Here is a 17,208-nt window from a genome sequence, read left to right as displayed (position 1 = left end):
TCGGGTTTCCGTACCTGTAACCAAGAGTCTTAACTGATCCAGGAAGTGAAAGGCTGTGTGTAGAAGAAAAGTAGGGTATGGGTTTAGAGAAGGTTGGTGGGAAACCCAAAAGGTTTGGGCTCCATTCTCTAGGCAGTGGGAGCCATCCAGGATCGCAGGAGAGAGGGTCTGGTGAGGGCAATGCTTTAGATGCATCAGTCCAGCAACAATGTCCAGGATAGATCGCACTGCAGGAAACTGCAAGGGCCCTAGAGAAAAGGATTAAGTGTCTGAGCCAGGGAGCTGATGGCAGGAACAGAGATGAGGAAAAGATTCAAGACACCTGTGAAGGATTTCATTAACCAAATCCGTACAACAAAACCATGCTGCGTGTAGGCTAAGGGCAGAACCAGACCACCTGGGTCGGAATTCTACTTCTGTGTGGCCTTGGCCAAGTTACTTAACATCTCTGGGCCTAATACCAGCACCTACTTTATAAGGTTATTTCAAGGATCAAATAAGTGAACACAAATAAAACACCTATGACAGTGTCTATGCTGTAGCAAGACTTAATATCTGCTCGTTGCTATTTATTATTACAAATATTATTATTTTCATCAACACCACCTCTTCTCCTTCCTGAAACACCATTAAAATGATAGTAAAAGGATAAACTACTCAGGGATGCGGGGGGGCTCAGTCAGTTAAGCACCTGACTCTTGATTTCGGCTCAGGTCATGATCTCAGGGTCGTGAGACTGAGACCCTCGTTGGGCTCCATGCTGGGTATGGAGCCTGCATAGGATTCTCTCTCTCTCCCTCTCCCTCTGGGCCCCCACCCAGCTTGCACACACAAGCTCTCTCTTAAATTTAAAAAAAAAGAAAAAAGAAAAAACTCCTCAAACAGTGAAAGGATATGAGAGCAAGGACATCAGCAGACAGGACATTTCAACACCTTTGTGGAAGACAAGTAGCAGATGAAAAGGGGGCTTCTGGCTTAGCAAACTAAGAACAGGGGCCTGCAAGGGGACATCAATGTGAAGAACCCATTAGCCGCCACAGCCCCCCAGAAAGGCTCAGCTCTGAGAGGCACCAGGCAGCTCTGGGGGATGTGCTCCAGCAGAATGAGGGAGCAGAGCCAGAGAGAGGAAGAGACGGGCATCGGGGAGTGGAGAGAGAGGCAAACCCAAGCCCCAGGACAAGCCATCAGAGAAGGTCAGAGCAGAAGGAGTAGCCAATTAAACACAAAAGTAACTGACAGTGGGGGCGCCTGGGTGGCTCAGTGGGTTAAAGCCTCTGCCTTCTGATCAAGTCATGATCCCAGGGTCCTGGGATCGAGCCCCACGTTGGGCTCTCTGCTCCGTAGGGAGCCTGCTTCCTCCTCTCTCTCTGCTGCTTCTCTGCCTACTTGTGATCTCTGTCTGTCAAATAAATAAAATCTTTAAAAAAAAAAAAAAAGTAACTGACAGTGTATCTAAGACATTTGAATTGTTGGAAATAAACACAGGGAGGATACTGGTGATGGAACATTTAGAAAAAACTCGGGACACCTCTACAGAAAACAAATCTGAGAACAAGCAAGCACGGTACACGGAGGAGGGCGGTCACCGGGCATGACATGGCGTCAGAAGAAACGAGACCTGCAGAGTCATGGCACGAACGACGCCCAAGGACGGAGGAACCAGCTGACACTCACGGACAACCACGAGCCCGTAGAAGTGGGACGTGCGCGCACACCCAGTCCTGCCCCGTGGCAGAGACAACATCCAGAATTAATAAATTAGGAAAGACAAGTACGAGCACAGTATTTAGAAATAGGAAGAATGACGTGAAGAAAAGACTGAAGAGTGTAAGGGCTTGGGGTGGGGAGGGGGGACAGAGGGCTACTGTGGTCTGCCACGACGCTCTCAGCGGTATCCAAGTATCGGGAACAGTGTGCATGTTTAAGTCGGACAGAAAAAAACATTAATTTTAATGAAGAGTTTGTGAAAAGAGAAGCTAAGACAGGCACACCTCTTTTTAAGGTACAATAACCATACTCCTAAATCCCCCCCAAAATCAAGAATTAGAAAAGGTAAAATCCTTCATTTTCAAAATGACAAAGATTCTGAACTGAGCTAAGTGCTTCTACTAATTCTAATACATGGCGGGGGTGGGGGGTCCTTAATATCCAAACTACTCAACTGCCATGGTGGGATCAGGAACCCCCTGCCTCATCCCGGCCTCTTGCCCCACCAAAAACCTCAGCTCTGGGACCCTCACTCAACTGGCAGATGGGCACCTCTAAAGAGCCTATCCTCCCCCAGAACCCCCTCCAGAGCGCCCCCTAATGGTTTAAACATCATCATTGCCTTGGTCACTGTGGACTGCAGTCACTGGTTTATTTACGTAGCTTCCAACTTACACTCCAAGCTCCCTGGAGCATCCTTGTAAGCCAAACCCCTCAGATCTGGCATAATGGGCCCCAGTAAATGTTCTTGAATGAATGAGAGAATAAATCACAAATACACACACTACAACCCTCTTCATCACCAGGCCGTCAGTGGGTCTTGAAACCCAAAGCCACTTGGTTACCGTAAGTGAATTAAATTTACCTTCTCTTTCACTTACCTGTAGACGGTTCCCAACTGGATGTAATGGAAAGCATCAATCTTCATCAACACTGCCTTCAAAAACATAAACACACACACAGGTGAATAACGGATGGCAAGCCGCATATTTAATGAGAATTTCAGGGGTCCTCATAAATCCTACAACACCAGATGGACGAGGCAAAGAGGCACAGTGTACGTGTTGGACAGGTCTGCTTGTTGATTAAAGCACTGTGGGGGCGCCAAGGGGCTGGGTCAGCGAAGCGTCAGCCTTTGGCTCAGGTCATAATCCCAGGGGTCCTGGGATCGAGCCCCCTACCTCAGGCTTCCTGCTCAGTGGGGACTCTGCTTCTCTCTCTCCCCCATGTTCACGCGCACGCACGTGAGTGTGCTCTCTCTCTCTAATAATTAAAATCTTAAAAAAAAAAAAAAGCACTGTGCAGTCTGTTAAGGAAACAACTGATCTGCAAAAACAACAGGACAACGGGCTGCTCCTCAGAACACCAAAAACAGCTTCTAGAAATAAGGAGTATCTTCCAAGTAGCTAAACACATTCATTTTTTTTCTAATACAGTCATTTGCAAAAGGCTTTATCCAAAGATGTTTTTTAGTAATTCAGTTCTGTGGCCCCAAGGAATAGAATTTTAAAATCAATTTCTGTGTTCAGCAAAGCGCCGAGAGTATGTTATTCCCAAACTCCATTAAAATGTAGAAAAACACGATGATGAAACCTACCCGCTGCACATCATAATGAAGTCCACGAATTGCAAAATTTGGGTCATACTCATACTTCCTGATTTCCACCGGATACTAAGAAAGAAGAAAGGAATTATTTTTAGCTAAAAACGAACTAAGTTCAAGATACCGTCCAGACTGGGTCCCTGTACAAAAGCTGAGGTGGCTGACACACTCCAGCGGGAAGATGGGGTGAGGACAGACCGCAGCTCGCCTGTGTGCTTCTGGACCAAGTACAGAGCTCTTGGTCACGGAGCCTTCCCTCCACCCCACTCCCGTTCATCTACCCAAGCATAGGGAAGGCCTCACCCCCAGCCCCAGCTTTTCTCATCTTAATTGCCCCCACCCACCCCTTCCCTCTGCCCCTGGACCCCTATTTTCCCCAGAAACACATCTGCGTCCACCTCCTCCGACTGTAATTAAGGCGGCGATGAAGAGGAACTGGAACGTCCCCTCTCCTAGAAGCACAGTTTCCCCAACACGTCACCAACCATCCATTCAGCTCACATTTGAGCAGCTCAGTGTATCAGCCCCTGCATGAACCCCACCACCAGGTTTCATGAAGACCAAGCTAAAAACTTTTCGGGGGAGGGGCCCTCCATAGAGCTTTCTTTGCTTTTCTTATCCGGACAGTCGGCGTGGCTCACCCACCAAGGGCTGGAAGGACTCCCCGTTGTTAGGTTCAGCCTCAAGAGGCCCCTCTCTCAGCACGTGGCAGCCCATTATTGTTCCAACACTCGGACTCAGAATGTGTCACTCGGCTCCCTGTAGTTCCTGTTATCAAACCGTTCCTCAAACTATGCAAAAACCCCAGCTGTGTTCTTATCTACTAGGCTAGGCATTCAAGTCCTTCTCTCCCTCCCAATCTCAAAATGAGAACACTGGTTCCCCTGCCAGTAGGACCGAGGTACTGAGCACGCTGTGTGCTGCTACTGCACACAGGCTCTCCCATTCCCATTTTACAGACAGGACACCAGAGGCACGGACAGACACAGGGTGGCCGGGCCACACCGCTGGAATGCAGTGAGGCACAGAATCAGATCTGGGCCTCTTCCCCTGCTCTCCCCTCTCCCCTCTGCCCCTGGAGTACAGACCTGCGGGACAGAAGAGTACTCCTGAGTCTAGAGAGGCTGTGGCACCAGGATCTTCCTTCCAATCACAGCGTAAACCACTTAAGTAAAAATCTAGACAGCTGGGGGTGCCTCAGTCGGTTAAGTATCCAACTTTCGCTTTCAGCTCAAGTCGTGATCTCGAGGTTGTGAGATCGAGCCCCATGTCCAGCTCTGTGCTTAAGATTAAGCCTGCTTAAGATTCTCTCTCTCTCCCTCTGCCCCTCCCCCACTTAAAAAAAAAAAAAAAAAGCCTGAACAGCTACCAAGAGGCGCAGAACCTCTTTGCCCAACAGTACTAAGTTTTCATGGCCAGGGTCACGTTTGCGTGGGAACACTTCCCGCGCCCACCAGGCTGAACGGCACGCACAAGTGTTCAAGCTGCACAGAATGCTGACTCAAATGTCACAGCTGAGCTCATTTATCTAACACCTGCCATGCATGCCAAGAAATCACCAAATGCTATTTCCACTCGGAGGCGTTTCCAAGAATCCTGAACACCGTGTACAGTTCTGCATTTTCACGGACAGACTTCACACTCGCATCCCCAGAACCCCGCACAGGGCACCATGGTCATGCCTCCCAAAGGGAGGCCATGGGTCCGCACCCCTCTGGAGTCTCCTCCCAAACCTGGGAGTGCTGAGGGACGGGTAGGACACGGGGGAGATGTTTAAATGCTCCCAACAGGGGTGGTTTTAAGGAGTCCTGGGCCACACTGTTCTGCACACTTTCTGCAACGCTATCCCATGTATTCCTCACCGCACCAGCGTGGCGGGGGTGTGGCACCTCGTGGCGTTGGACTGTTGAGTCATCTGAGAAGTAGAGTCAAGGAACCTGCCCAGGCTCACAAAGACTGACCATGTTTGGGCCAGTGCTTGACTGCAGGCCCGTGTCACGCCCAAGTCCACCCCAACCTGCAATCCACTCTGACTGAACAAACCCTGAGTCTCCATTCTGGACGCTCCTCGCTCCCGAGAGGGCGGGACCTGCCACCTCAGAGGGCCCAGTGAGTTTGCTCTGTGGATTCGTGGTGATGAGCGCAGGGCGGCCGCTGCGGCTGAGAGACGGCGTGTGAGTTCGAGACAGAGCACAGTCTGAACACCGACTACTAGAAGTCTGGCGGCTCCTTCTTCGAGGGGCCTGTCTGGACGCCCCCCGCAGGGCACAGTCAGCACAGTGAGACAAGACCACGTACCGACCATACGCCCCAGAGCTGGGTGATCTTGGGAAACCAATCCTGACAGACACCCAGTGTTTTCCCAGGGGACCAGAGACACGGCAGACAATGTGGAGAACAGACAGAGGCAGCTGGAAGGGCCTCATGGACACTGTCGTCACAAAGAACAGGCTCCGGGGACGCGGGATGAGGCATCGCATCCCAGTCCTACCATGTGCTAGCTGGGTGACCTCAGTAAGCTCACTTGCCGAGGGTCAGTTTTCTCGTTCCCAAAGTAGGGATACCATGAGTCTTACCGTGGGTGGAAGCAGAGAAGCTAAGTCAAAGGACGCATATGGGGCAGCACCTGGCTGGCTCCGCCGGTACAGCCTGAGACCTCTAGTCTTGGGGTTGTTAAGTTCAAGCTGCACGTTGAGTTGCAGCCATTACTTAAAAGTAAAATCTCTGGGGTGCCTGGGTGGCTCAGTGGGTTAAAGCCTCTGCCTTCGACTCAGGTCATGATCCCAGGGTCCGGGGATCGAGCCCCGCATCGGGCTCTCTGCTCAGCAGGAAGCCTGCTTCCTCCTCTCTCTCTCTGCCTGCCTCTCTGCCTACTTGTGTTCTCTGTCAAATAAAAATAAATAAATAAAATCTTTCAAAAAAAAAAAAAAAAGAGTGAAATCTTCAAAAAATTTTAAAATTTTATAAAAATAATATAATGCATGCAGGCAGCAGGGCTGTCTCCAGCCCGTAGCAAGGGCGCAAAGCCACGGAGCTGCTTTGCTGGACACGGAACTGGGGGCCTGGGCTTCTAGATCCACGATGCTAGCCTCAGCTACTCCCCCAGAGGACTTCAGGCCAGTCTCTTAACCCCTCCAAGCCCCGTCCTTCCTATGGAAAATGACTGGAGCAATTTCTATGATCCACTCCTGCCCCTAAATTGTGTTTCCCCATACAGTCGATCAAGTCCTCATAGTAGGCCCCTTTCCAACACAGACACAGACACACACACACACACACACACAGGCACACAAGCACACATACACACGCACGGCATCCATCTCTGGGAATAACCGTCAAGGGCAACATCCCGTCAAGGAAGCCAGAGCTGCTCTCGTCAGCCAGGAGGTTACACTTTCTCCAGTGGCCTACGGCTAGATTTTCTGGACTTGTCAGAGTAATCTTCCACCAGCCTCAAAAACAGGGCTCACTCAATGTAACATGAAGATTACCGGTGTCTCTAAAAGCAGAACAAAGAGTATGAAAAGATAAAAAAAGAACTGCCTAGGGATTTTTATTAAAATTTTTCTTATTGAGGCCCAGTCTGGTTTCCCTCAGCACCTGGATCTGTTCTTCTGCCAAGCACACTCTGAGCCGGCTAGTGTGTGGTGACGAAGGGAGAGCGAGGTGCTAGAGAAAGGTCCCTCACAGCTCCAGGCAGAGCTCACAGTGGAACACCGTGGAGAAGCCAGGAGAACCTGGGGGCTCCCGGTGTGGGGGTCATTCCTATAGCTCTGCGGCTGGCCCGCGTGCCCCCTTTCTGGCGAGTGACAGAGCTCTCGAGACAGCTAGTAACCTCTACGTCACAACACTGCCCATGAGTTCCTGAGGTCCAGATGCTTAGAAATCCTTGATTTTCAGAGTTCTAAGGTTGTTATTTTAAGTAGCCTAAATTATGAGTCTTACTAGAGGCAGGGCAGAAGGGCACAAAAACAAAGTTCTCTAAAATCTTCCCAAAATGTGAAGCGAGGGCAGAACAACTTGCCTCCAAGTGGTGATTGCACACCAAGCACAACATTCTCACTCAACTGTGTCCTCTGTGTCAGGGCCTGGGAGTATGGCAGCGAACAGGACAGACAGTCCCCGCCCCTAAGAAATTTATATTCTTCCACAGGGAGGCTGACCATAAACACCCAGCATAAGGCCTCCTGGTGAGAAGGACTACAGAGCAAATGCAATGCAAGGGCTCAGAGATCTGGAGGGGAAAAAAAAAAAAAAAAAAAAGAGCCAGGCCTCAGATTGCCTGGGGCCAGGAAGGATGTTCCAAAGCCAAGGAAATGCAGGTGCAGAGGCCCAGGGCAGGAGGGTCCGGCAGCTCAAGGAGCAGCAGGAACACTGGTGAGGCCATAGCTCAGTGAGGGCAGGGTAGGTAGAGAGGGAAAAATGGGGGGTCTGGGCACACTGGAAGGCCTTCTCTGTCATTCCAACCATACCAGGAGGGCTCAAGCGGGTTTTGGCTCCAGGAGCCACATAGCTGGAAGGGGATGGTGGCATGGACCAGAACGGTGGCAGTAGGGAAGAAGGGGACAGAGTTAGGACATATGAATGAGTGAGAAGAAAGTTCACAGCTGCACAGGGACCTCCTCCCAAAGAGTAGAACATGGAAAGGGGAAGAGTAACCTCATGCAGCAGAGATCCTAAACACAGACCTCAACCACATGCTAGAGGCCAATGTCATCGGTGGTAAGTCATGCAGACAACATGTACCCTTGACGTGAACATGGTGAGTGGCCCCCAGAACCCCCATCTAATCACAGGAAAAATATCAGACATATCCCAAGAGAAGGCATCCTCAGAAAATGCCTGACTAGTACTCCTCACAAGTGTCAAGGTCATCACAACCCAGGGAATTGTGAGAAACTCTCAAAGCAAGCCTAAGGAGATGTGACAGCTAAATTTAACTGGGGAGTCCGGGATGGGACCCTGGAACAGGAACAGAACATCAGGGAAAAACCAAGGGAATCTAGAATCCAGGAAGGACTTGAGTTAATAAAGATGAATCGATGTGGTCCTTTTGTTGTGATAAATGGACCACAGTAACGTTAACCGGGGAACAAGAAGAGGAACCAGGCTTGGGATACAGGTACACGAATTCTCCCCATTAACTTCACAACTTGTCTATAAACCTAAAACTCTCTGAAAATTAACAGTTTATTTTAACAAAGAAGAGAGAGTAAGAACCCATAGGGTTTGCTGACAGATCAGACACAGCATACAGAAGAATGGCAGGGGTCACGGCTGACATTGGCTCTGGATTTAGAAAACATGTCAATGCCAGAGAATGATGAGGGCGCATGGATCTAGGGGGCGAAATCCGGAACACCCTTTCTATCCCTTGGTGGACCCATGAAAGAGAAATGTAGATACAATCATTACCCTATATTGTTCTATTGGTAAAAACTTGTTTTTCTTAAAGAAAGAAAGAAAGAGAGGGAGGGCGGAAGGAAGGAAAAAAGGAAAGGAAGGGGCGCCTGGGTGGCTCAGCAGGTTAAAGACTCTGCCTTCGGCTCAGGTCATGATCTCGGGGTCCTGGGATTGAGCCCTGCATTGGGCTCTCTGCTCAGCAGGGAGCCTGCTTCCCTCTCTCTCTCTGCCTGCCTCTCTGCCTACTTGTGATCTCTATCAAATAAATAAATAAAATCTTTTTAAAAAAAGAAAGAAAGAAAAGGAAAGGAAAGGGAAAAAAAAGAAAAACAATCTAATTAAGAAGGGGCTCGAACTTTTACGTTTGCTTTTTGGGAAGCTGCAAAATTGCAAAGTTACTGTTCTATTACTGCATCTCAAAAGCAGATGTCTTCCCATCTCTACAAGTACATTTAGACTTTGGCAGAAAAAATGGCACCAAATTAAATGCCTCTTGGAAGAATTATTTTATTTCATCAGACCAAGAGAAAAATCTGCATAAGCATAATTGACTCTATTAATATGCCTGATATAATTAGTGTTATGACTGATCTCTTTTATCAAAGCAACAAACAGACATAATGGGACTGAAATTTCAGTGATCTTAAATCCAGAAGCTTTTCTAATCATAATGATTGCACCTTCTTTCCCCACCTATGTCATCTCTCTTTTCCCCCAAATTTCATACATTTTTTATCTTCATAAATTTCTTACCTTCATGAATATTCTATTTTCATATGAACAAAAGGTTATAAATGAAAGGTGTTATTAATCCCACAAGGGACAACAAGAAATAAAGGAGAGAGCATTAATGCCTTGGAAACAGATTTAGGTTCAAATCCTGGTTCTACCTCCTACTGATCTCGTGGGCTTTGAACTACCAGCTCATTTCTATTAGCCTCAGTGTCCTCACCTGTAAAACAGAGACTATTTGTAGGGTTATCACGGAGAAACAATGCTAGTCACGGCTAACATTTAGTGAGTGCTTTCTCCCTGCCAGGCACTTTATGTATATTAACTCATTTAATTATGACAATGACACTGTAAGCAAAGTACGGTCATTGTGCCCATTTCACGGCAGAGGAAACAGAGGCTCAGGGAAATTAGGTCAGTTTCTCAAGATACCCTGAGCAGTCAGTGATGAAAAGTCAGAATTTGAACACCGCAGTCAAGCTCTAGAACCTGTGTGTTCAGCACCTGGCAGGAAATCAACAGACGGCGCTGTTAATAAAATGACCTTCATTTTATAAGTGATATCAAAGTCACAGCAAATGCCACAGATGACGGAGGACTAGACGGCCAGCACCAGGGCAACACCTCTTCGGTTCCATCTCCTGGCGGGGTGGTAGTGGAGAAATGCTTCGGGCTGGCAGACAGGGCCACAAGCCTTATTCTGCTGTCACTCCCGCAGTGAAGGGAGGTGTCTGCCTGTTCGACAGGAGAGAAGTCTCTCGAACAAACAGAGAGGTGCAGCTGGATGCCCAGTGACTACATGGGTCTGCATGTGGGAAAGTGGCCATAACTAAAGAGATCTGGCTGCTGGCTTAGTGACAAAAGGGAAGGTTATTTTTGGCAAATGCCATTTCTGCATTTTGAATGAGGAGAAACTGAGTTGCTTATTAAATCCACTGATAACCCAAAGCTGAGGGGATCATTTGATACACTGCATCGAATGGTGAGGATCCAAAACTAATGGAAACTTTGGTAGTATTAATAAAGGTATGGTATGCAGAACCAGGGAGGTGATGATCTCCCTCTATTCCACACCAGTCAGGCCCCACCTGCAGTAACATCTTCAGTTCAGGGCCTCATATATGAGAGGGATAAACCAGAGCACACACACAAAAAGGGTAAATAAGATGTTAAAAGACCAGAAAGGAGGCCAAATGAGAATGGCTGAAAAACTACAAATGATCAGCCTGGGAGAAGACACCTTTCACGGCATAAAGGCTGGACTACATGACACACAGCCCAGTAGTGTAAAACATTACTCTAGTGGATACAACGTTAGTTCTCTCAGACCCACCAGTCTGCCCGCCCCCAACACAACTTGGCAGACAAACTCCTTCCAGATTCTGCTGAACTACTGCCTTTGTCCTCGTTTCCCAGTTCCCTCAGGCAGGGAAAGCTGCTCCAAATAGCCTCTCCACAGCCCTAGCTCTTCCTGCAGATACGGGGAGAGGCCTCCAGCAGGTGGCCACATAATTCCTCTGCTTCCACGGCTGACTCCACTGGGGTCCCTGTGGGGATGACTCTGTTGGGACCTGTGTGCTCATCCTCACGCTCCCTGCTTCTGTGACAGGACCTGGCACACAGCAGGGGGCTTAGGAAAGGCTGAAGCAATGCATGAAGGAAGAAATGACAAGAGAAGAGATGGGCGGTGAAAGCTGCAGGAGGACAGCACGTTCCCCCTCCAATCAGGAGCGTGCCCCTGCAGTCAACGCACGCCGTCTGAAACAGACAACTGAGCTGTACTTCTCGGGGTCCTGTGGGGTTCTCAAAGGGCACAAATCCAGGTGGCCCCTGAGGATGTCTCATCCTGGCTCCTGAAACGTGAACTCAAACTTCACTACAGGAAAGCATGTCGGGTTCTGCATGTTTCCTTTTTCCTTCCTTACTATAAGCCCTTAACAATATACTATGCAGCAGCAGAAGACATTCGAATGTCCTATATGTTAAGAACACGACGGGCGCCTGGGTGGCTCAGTGGGTTAAGCCGCTGCCTTTGGCTCAGGTCATGATCTCGGGGTCCTGGGATCAAGTCCCGCATCGGGCTCTCTGCTCAGCAGGGAGCCTGCTTTTCTCTCTCTCTCTCTCTCTCTCTCTCTCTTCCTGCCTCTCTGTCTACTTGTGATCTCTCTCTGTCAAATAAATAAATAAAATCTTTAAAAAAAAAAAAAAAAGAACAAGTCAAGTCAGGAATGACTTTGAGGGATTTCTTCTAACCAGAACTCAAGGGGCTGCCAAGTTCATCATCTCTGGAAGAAACTGCGTCACTGCTCAGGGAGAAATGAGAACACGAAGTCTGTAGCCTATCTCCACAAACACCTAACTTGAGAGTCTTTTGTCAAAGAGACAGCTAAAGATTTAAAAAAATAAAAAATAAAAAACCTATCTTCCAGGGGCACCTGGGTGGCTCAGTTGGTTAAGCGTCTGCCTTCGGATCAGGTCATGATCCTGGAATCCTGGAATCAAGCCCCCCAGGGAGTCTGCTTGCCCTCCCCACCCCCCACCCCCGCCACTCCCCCGCTCATGTTCGCTCTCTCTCTCTCTCAAATAAATAACTAAAATCTTTTTTTAAAAAACTATCTTCAAGTACAAATTTCCAGTTCTGTGAAATAAACAAGTTCTGGAGATCTATTACACAGCCCAGCACCCACAGCAAACAATATTGTATTACCAAAATCTGCTGAGAGGGTAGATCTTATGTTAACTGTTCTTCCCCCCCCCACCCCACACACACGAATAGCAATCATAATGAAGGGGTCAGGAGGAAACTCTGGGAGGTGACAGTTTATGACCTTGATGGTGGTGATGGTTTCATGCATATGCACATCCCCAAACTCATCAAGTTATATGCATTAAGTACAGAGAGCTTTTTGTGGGTCAACCAAACCTCAAAAAAAAGTAATTAAACAAAATCTTCCAGATAGAGTCACCTGGAATGGAACAAAATCTACCCATTCATTTAACAACACTTTACTTAGTGATGTCTGTATCCCGGCGCAAGGCCAGGTCCGCTCAATGCTGTTCTTCAACGTCAAAGGGAAGGAGGAGGAAGCCCGCAGTATCCCTGAGCTCTTACCCGGTGTTCATTGATGAGAAGGTCCCGAGCAGCATTAAATATCAGTGTGTGCAGGTGCTTGGAATAAAACACCAAGGTATAATCATAATCGAAGCCATAGATTTCAATATCCGACAGGCTCATCTCATTGTTCGAGAAAATGGCATCTGGATTCAACAAGTTGCTCATAATTGAAGGAACCAAGTCTGGAAGTAAAGAAAACAATGTATTTTTACCCTGTGATAAAAGTAAGGGTTAGCAGGATTCCTAGGAGTCCCCAAGGTGCAAGCAGATGAGCTTTACCTTGACCACCTTTACTCGGAGAGAAGTCAGCCACAAGGGCCCGCCTGTGGCCTGAGGCTGTTTGTCTGAAACGTCCAGAACGGATAAATCCCGAGAGACAGAAGGCAGATCAGTGGATGCTGGGGGCCGGGCGGTGTGGGGAGAAATGGAGAGATGGTAAATGCATACAGCACCTCCCCCTGGGGTGAGGACAACGTTCAAACTGATGATGAGTGCTGGCTGAAGGGCGTTGTGAATATACCGAAAGCTTGGGAATGGGAGACCTTAAGTGGGTGACTGTTACAGTATGTAAACAGTATCTCTGTGACACTGACTAAAAAGGAATCTCTGCTTCAATATCACAAAACGATTTCTTTGCTTTAAAAAATCATACATGCGGGAGCCTCGGTGGCTCAGTGGGTTAAGCCGCTACCTTCGGCTCAGGTCATGATCCATCGATGGGATAGAGTCCCGCATCGAGCTCTCTGCTCAGCAGGGGGGCTGCTTCCCTTCCTCTCTCTCTGCCTGACTCTCTGCCTACTTGTGATCTCTCTCTGTCAAATAATTTTTTAAAAAAATAAAAATAAAAAACTATACATGCTAGTTACAGATTTCAGAAATTGAGAAACATCTAGATGATTACATTTAGGTATCACACAACATTGCCTCACCCGGGGGGGTGGGGGGGGACCATTAACGTACTGGCTGCAATACTGTTTACGTATGCATTTTACACAGCTGGCCTCACAGCATACACATGGTTCCGTGTGTTCTCCACGTGTGACATTCCGTCACGACTGCATTCTCCTATCCCCACCGACAGGTGCAGGAGTGAAATTGATCACCACTGACTCATCCTTCCACTTCCTCAGTGCACGGCCCAAAGTACCACACCATTTTCAGGAGGGTATAAAAAAAAAGTCTTTAGACCCCATCTTTGCAGTTTTGTTTTGTTTCTACTTTCATGGAATATAGTAAAGAATTTGTAATTTCTCATCTTCCACCCATAATGACAAAAAGAATAAAACTACAGAGGGAGACATTTCCCAGGAATTAGAGGAACCAGAAGAAGAACGCAAAGGACAGAGAGCCACTCCCTGAAGCCTGATGAGGCTGGACGAACTGATCAGAGAGGCGATGTCTTGGACCAGGGGTCTTCAGCCACCACGTCCTCGATGCAATCAGGATTAAAGCCTGTACAGTACATTTCCAAAGATGGAAAGGAAATACCATACTTGCATTCAGTTAGTCCTCAAGGCAAGAACCTCATCAGGCAACATTTTGTGACAAGAACACTGACCACTCTATTTTACTAAAAGGATATCTGACTATGTTCTTTCATCCTTTGACATTTGTGCACCAAAAATTTACTTGGAACAGCTCATAAGTGCAAATGCTGAAAGCAGCTGACTTTTTGGGAGACAGGTACAAAATATCCAACACATGCACACACAAGTCCAATTGTCCATGACTAAGGACAACATCCGATCTCCACTACTGGAGCTAACATTTATTAAGCACCTACAAAGTGCTACTTGCTCTCCTAGAACTCTGTATTCTCTCACTTAATCCGTACAGCAGTCTGATGATGCAAATACTGTATTATCCCAGTTTGATATATGAGGACATCTGAGACACACAGAAATTACATAATTTGCTGAAATACACACAACTACTAAATTGCAGGGCCAAGACTTAAATCTGGCAAGTCTGGCTCCAGAAGCTGTGCCCCTAACGCTCTTCTCCAAGATTAGGGGACCCCACAAGCATCTGGGAAGGGTGCATTTTACCCTCAGTAAAATGAAGGCAACCCTTCGTCCTTTCCATGATTGCTAGGGAGCCTGCACTGCTCCCCCTTCCCTTCCGCTCACTTCTTCCCAGTTAGGAATGGCCTGCGTTACCTGCTTCCAGACTAAGCAGCCACATGAAATACTCAACAGGTCCTGCTTTCACAGGGTGACAGCCCAAATCAGGAGCTACATCAGCCACAAAGAGGTCCACAACAAGGCATTCTGCGCATATGACAAGGATCCTTGCAGCTTGAAGCCTTAGATCTCTTTGAGAACCTAACCCAAGCTCTAGAATCCTCTCCCCAGAAAAATGCCCTTCCAGATTTTCAGACAATTTCAGGGAAGCTGATTCCCCTGAAGCCTATTCATGGCAACAAGGTAAGTTGTGGTATTAAACTAACTTAAAACTAAGTCTTTACATCCCCCCACAGAACACCCAGGTCAAGGAAGGCGAATGTAGGAATAAATGAATGACTTGATAAATGCATGCAAATATTTCTCTCCCTTCCCCCAAACAACCTAGATAGGGCAGAACCTGCTGAAAATCTGAACAGTTAAAATGTACCAACGACCCTCCTACACTGTTGGTGGGAATGCAAGCTGGTGCAACCACTCTGGAAAACAGCATGGAAGTTCCTCAAAAAGTTGAAAATAGAGCTACCCTATGACCCAGCAATGTACTACTGGGTACAAACGTAGTGATCCGAAGGTGCACGTGCACCAGAATGTTTATAGCAGCAATGTCCACAATAGCCAAACTATGGAAAGAACCTAGAGGTCCATCAATAGATGAATGGATAAAGAAGATGTGGTCTCTATATACGATGGAATACTATGCAGCCGTCAAAAGAAATGAAATCTTGCCATTTGCGACGACGTGGATGGAACTAGAGGGTATGATGCTTAGCAAAATAAGTCAATCGGAGAAAGACAACTATCATATGATCTCCCTGATATGAGGAAGTGGAGATGCAACGTGGGGGGGGTTGGGGGTGAGAAAAGAATAAATGAAACAAGATGGGATTGGGAGGATGACAAACCATAAGAGACTCTTAATGTCACAAAACAAACTGAAGGGGGCCAGGGGAAGGGGGTAGGGAGAGGGTGGTGGGTTATGGACACTGGGGAGGGTGTGTGCTATGGTGAGTGCTGTTAAGTGTATAAACCTGGCGATTCACAGACCTGTATCCATGGGGCTAATAATACATTATATGTTTATTAAAAAATTTTTTTAAAAAAGACGCACCAACAATTCCATTTCATTAGTTTCTTTTGTCAACATCAATGAGATGATACTTTGGCTTTCTTTTTCTTTGGCAAAGAAGACATATAGGAGGACAGTAAACAAGACAGTAGCATTTTTAAAAACTTGAAGGCAGACAGTTCACCTGACTAGTTCTGGGGAGGGGAGAGTCTCATAGCTCCAAGCCATGTAGCATCAGCCACCACAGGTGTCCTGGCCTTACATAATCAATGGGCCCCAGGGCAGGATGCTATTTTCTGAACATGACCACACGGCGTCCCCGTCCAGATGAAGTAAGGGAAGCAGGACTGCTTACAGAGTGACCAACAGCTCTGCTTTCACAGACAATCTTCTCATGGGAAGTTCTAACAGTCTGCTGAAATTAGAAGTTTATGCTGAATAGTGTTGGCAATAGTCTCCCTCCCTTCCCACACCCTGAGAAGAGTAAGTAAAGTCCTCAAGGAACACTGCTCCGAGGGAAAATCGCTAACAGCACATCCCCAGTGCTGCCCGGGAATTTCCTGCAGGGGTGAGAGCCCAAGGCGTATTAATCACATGAACGTCACCACCAAAAAGCTGGGCTTTTAATGTCATCACTCAAAATAAACATGAGGACTAAGGGATGCTTAAAAGGGATTTCAATGTTCCATAAAACTACTTCAAAAAGGTGCTGAGAACAAACATGAATAATTACAAGGCAAAGAAAGAATGCCAAACACTCACAAAGAGACAAACGGTCTGTCTAAACTGTAGACTTGAAAGTATAAACGGAAGAAGGGCCCTTGACTAATCAGTGAGGTGCTTCTCCCCCAACAGAAACAAGAGTGCGTACCACTTTAGAAAGTGAATTCTTGTTGTACCTAATGGATGATGACAGCAAGACTACGCAGTTAGTACAGAGAAATGGAGAGACAGCTCTGTGACTCTGGCCCAAGCTATGACGAGAGCCTGGTCCCAAGACAGCCACCCTGAACTAGAACATGGACAGCAACTCTCAGAGCCACCGGAGGCCCCAGCAAACTTGGAGTGAATGAGAAAGAATCCGGTTATAGCTGCCTCTAGTGAGTCACAGAGACTTCGGTGCTGCTGGTCACTGCAGCGTAACGTAGCCTAAGCTGACTAACACATCTACTATTCCTCTAGTATGCTGCCCGGCTTTGGGAAACCATTGCTCCCCAACATCCAGAATGTACGGCCTCAGTAAGGTTCTATTCCTGCCCCCAGGAGGAGAGCACACAACCCAGGCCTGGGTCCAGACCCAGCAAGAGCACCTGAATTCCTGGGCCAACATTAATTCATTCGAGGAAGACTTAGGACCCCCTCTGGCCAATCATCATCATGATTTCCCTTCAGCCAA

At 47.6% G+C, this 17,208-nt stretch overlaps 1 protein-coding gene across 1 annotated transcript in view; it reads right to left on the bottom strand.

The window, feature by feature from the left end:
• The window catches only part of NT5DC3 (5'-nucleotidase domain containing 3), a 59,230-nt gene that overhangs the window by 23,815 nt on the left and 18,207 nt on the right, over positions 1–17,208 (bottom strand). Inside the window, exons 2-4 of the mRNA XM_044227008.1 lie at positions 12,558–12,742; positions 3,305–3,379; positions 2,589–2,644 (exon numbers count right to left, since the gene is read on the bottom strand). Coding sequence (XP_044082943.1) covers positions 2,589–2,644; positions 3,305–3,379; positions 12,558–12,742 — 316 coding nt within the window. The remainder of the gene's footprint in view (positions 1–2,588; positions 2,645–3,304; positions 3,380–12,557; positions 12,743–17,208) is intronic.

This window comes from Neovison vison, chromosome 12 (genome assembly GCF_020171115.1).
Source record: "Neovison vison isolate M4711 chromosome 12, ASM_NN_V1, whole genome shotgun sequence".
NCBI classification, from domain to species: domain Eukaryota; kingdom Metazoa; phylum Chordata; class Mammalia; order Carnivora; family Mustelidae; genus Neogale; species Neogale vison.
The sequence above is the reverse complement of the archived record's forward strand: the minus strand, read 5'-3'. Positions and strand labels throughout refer to the sequence as shown.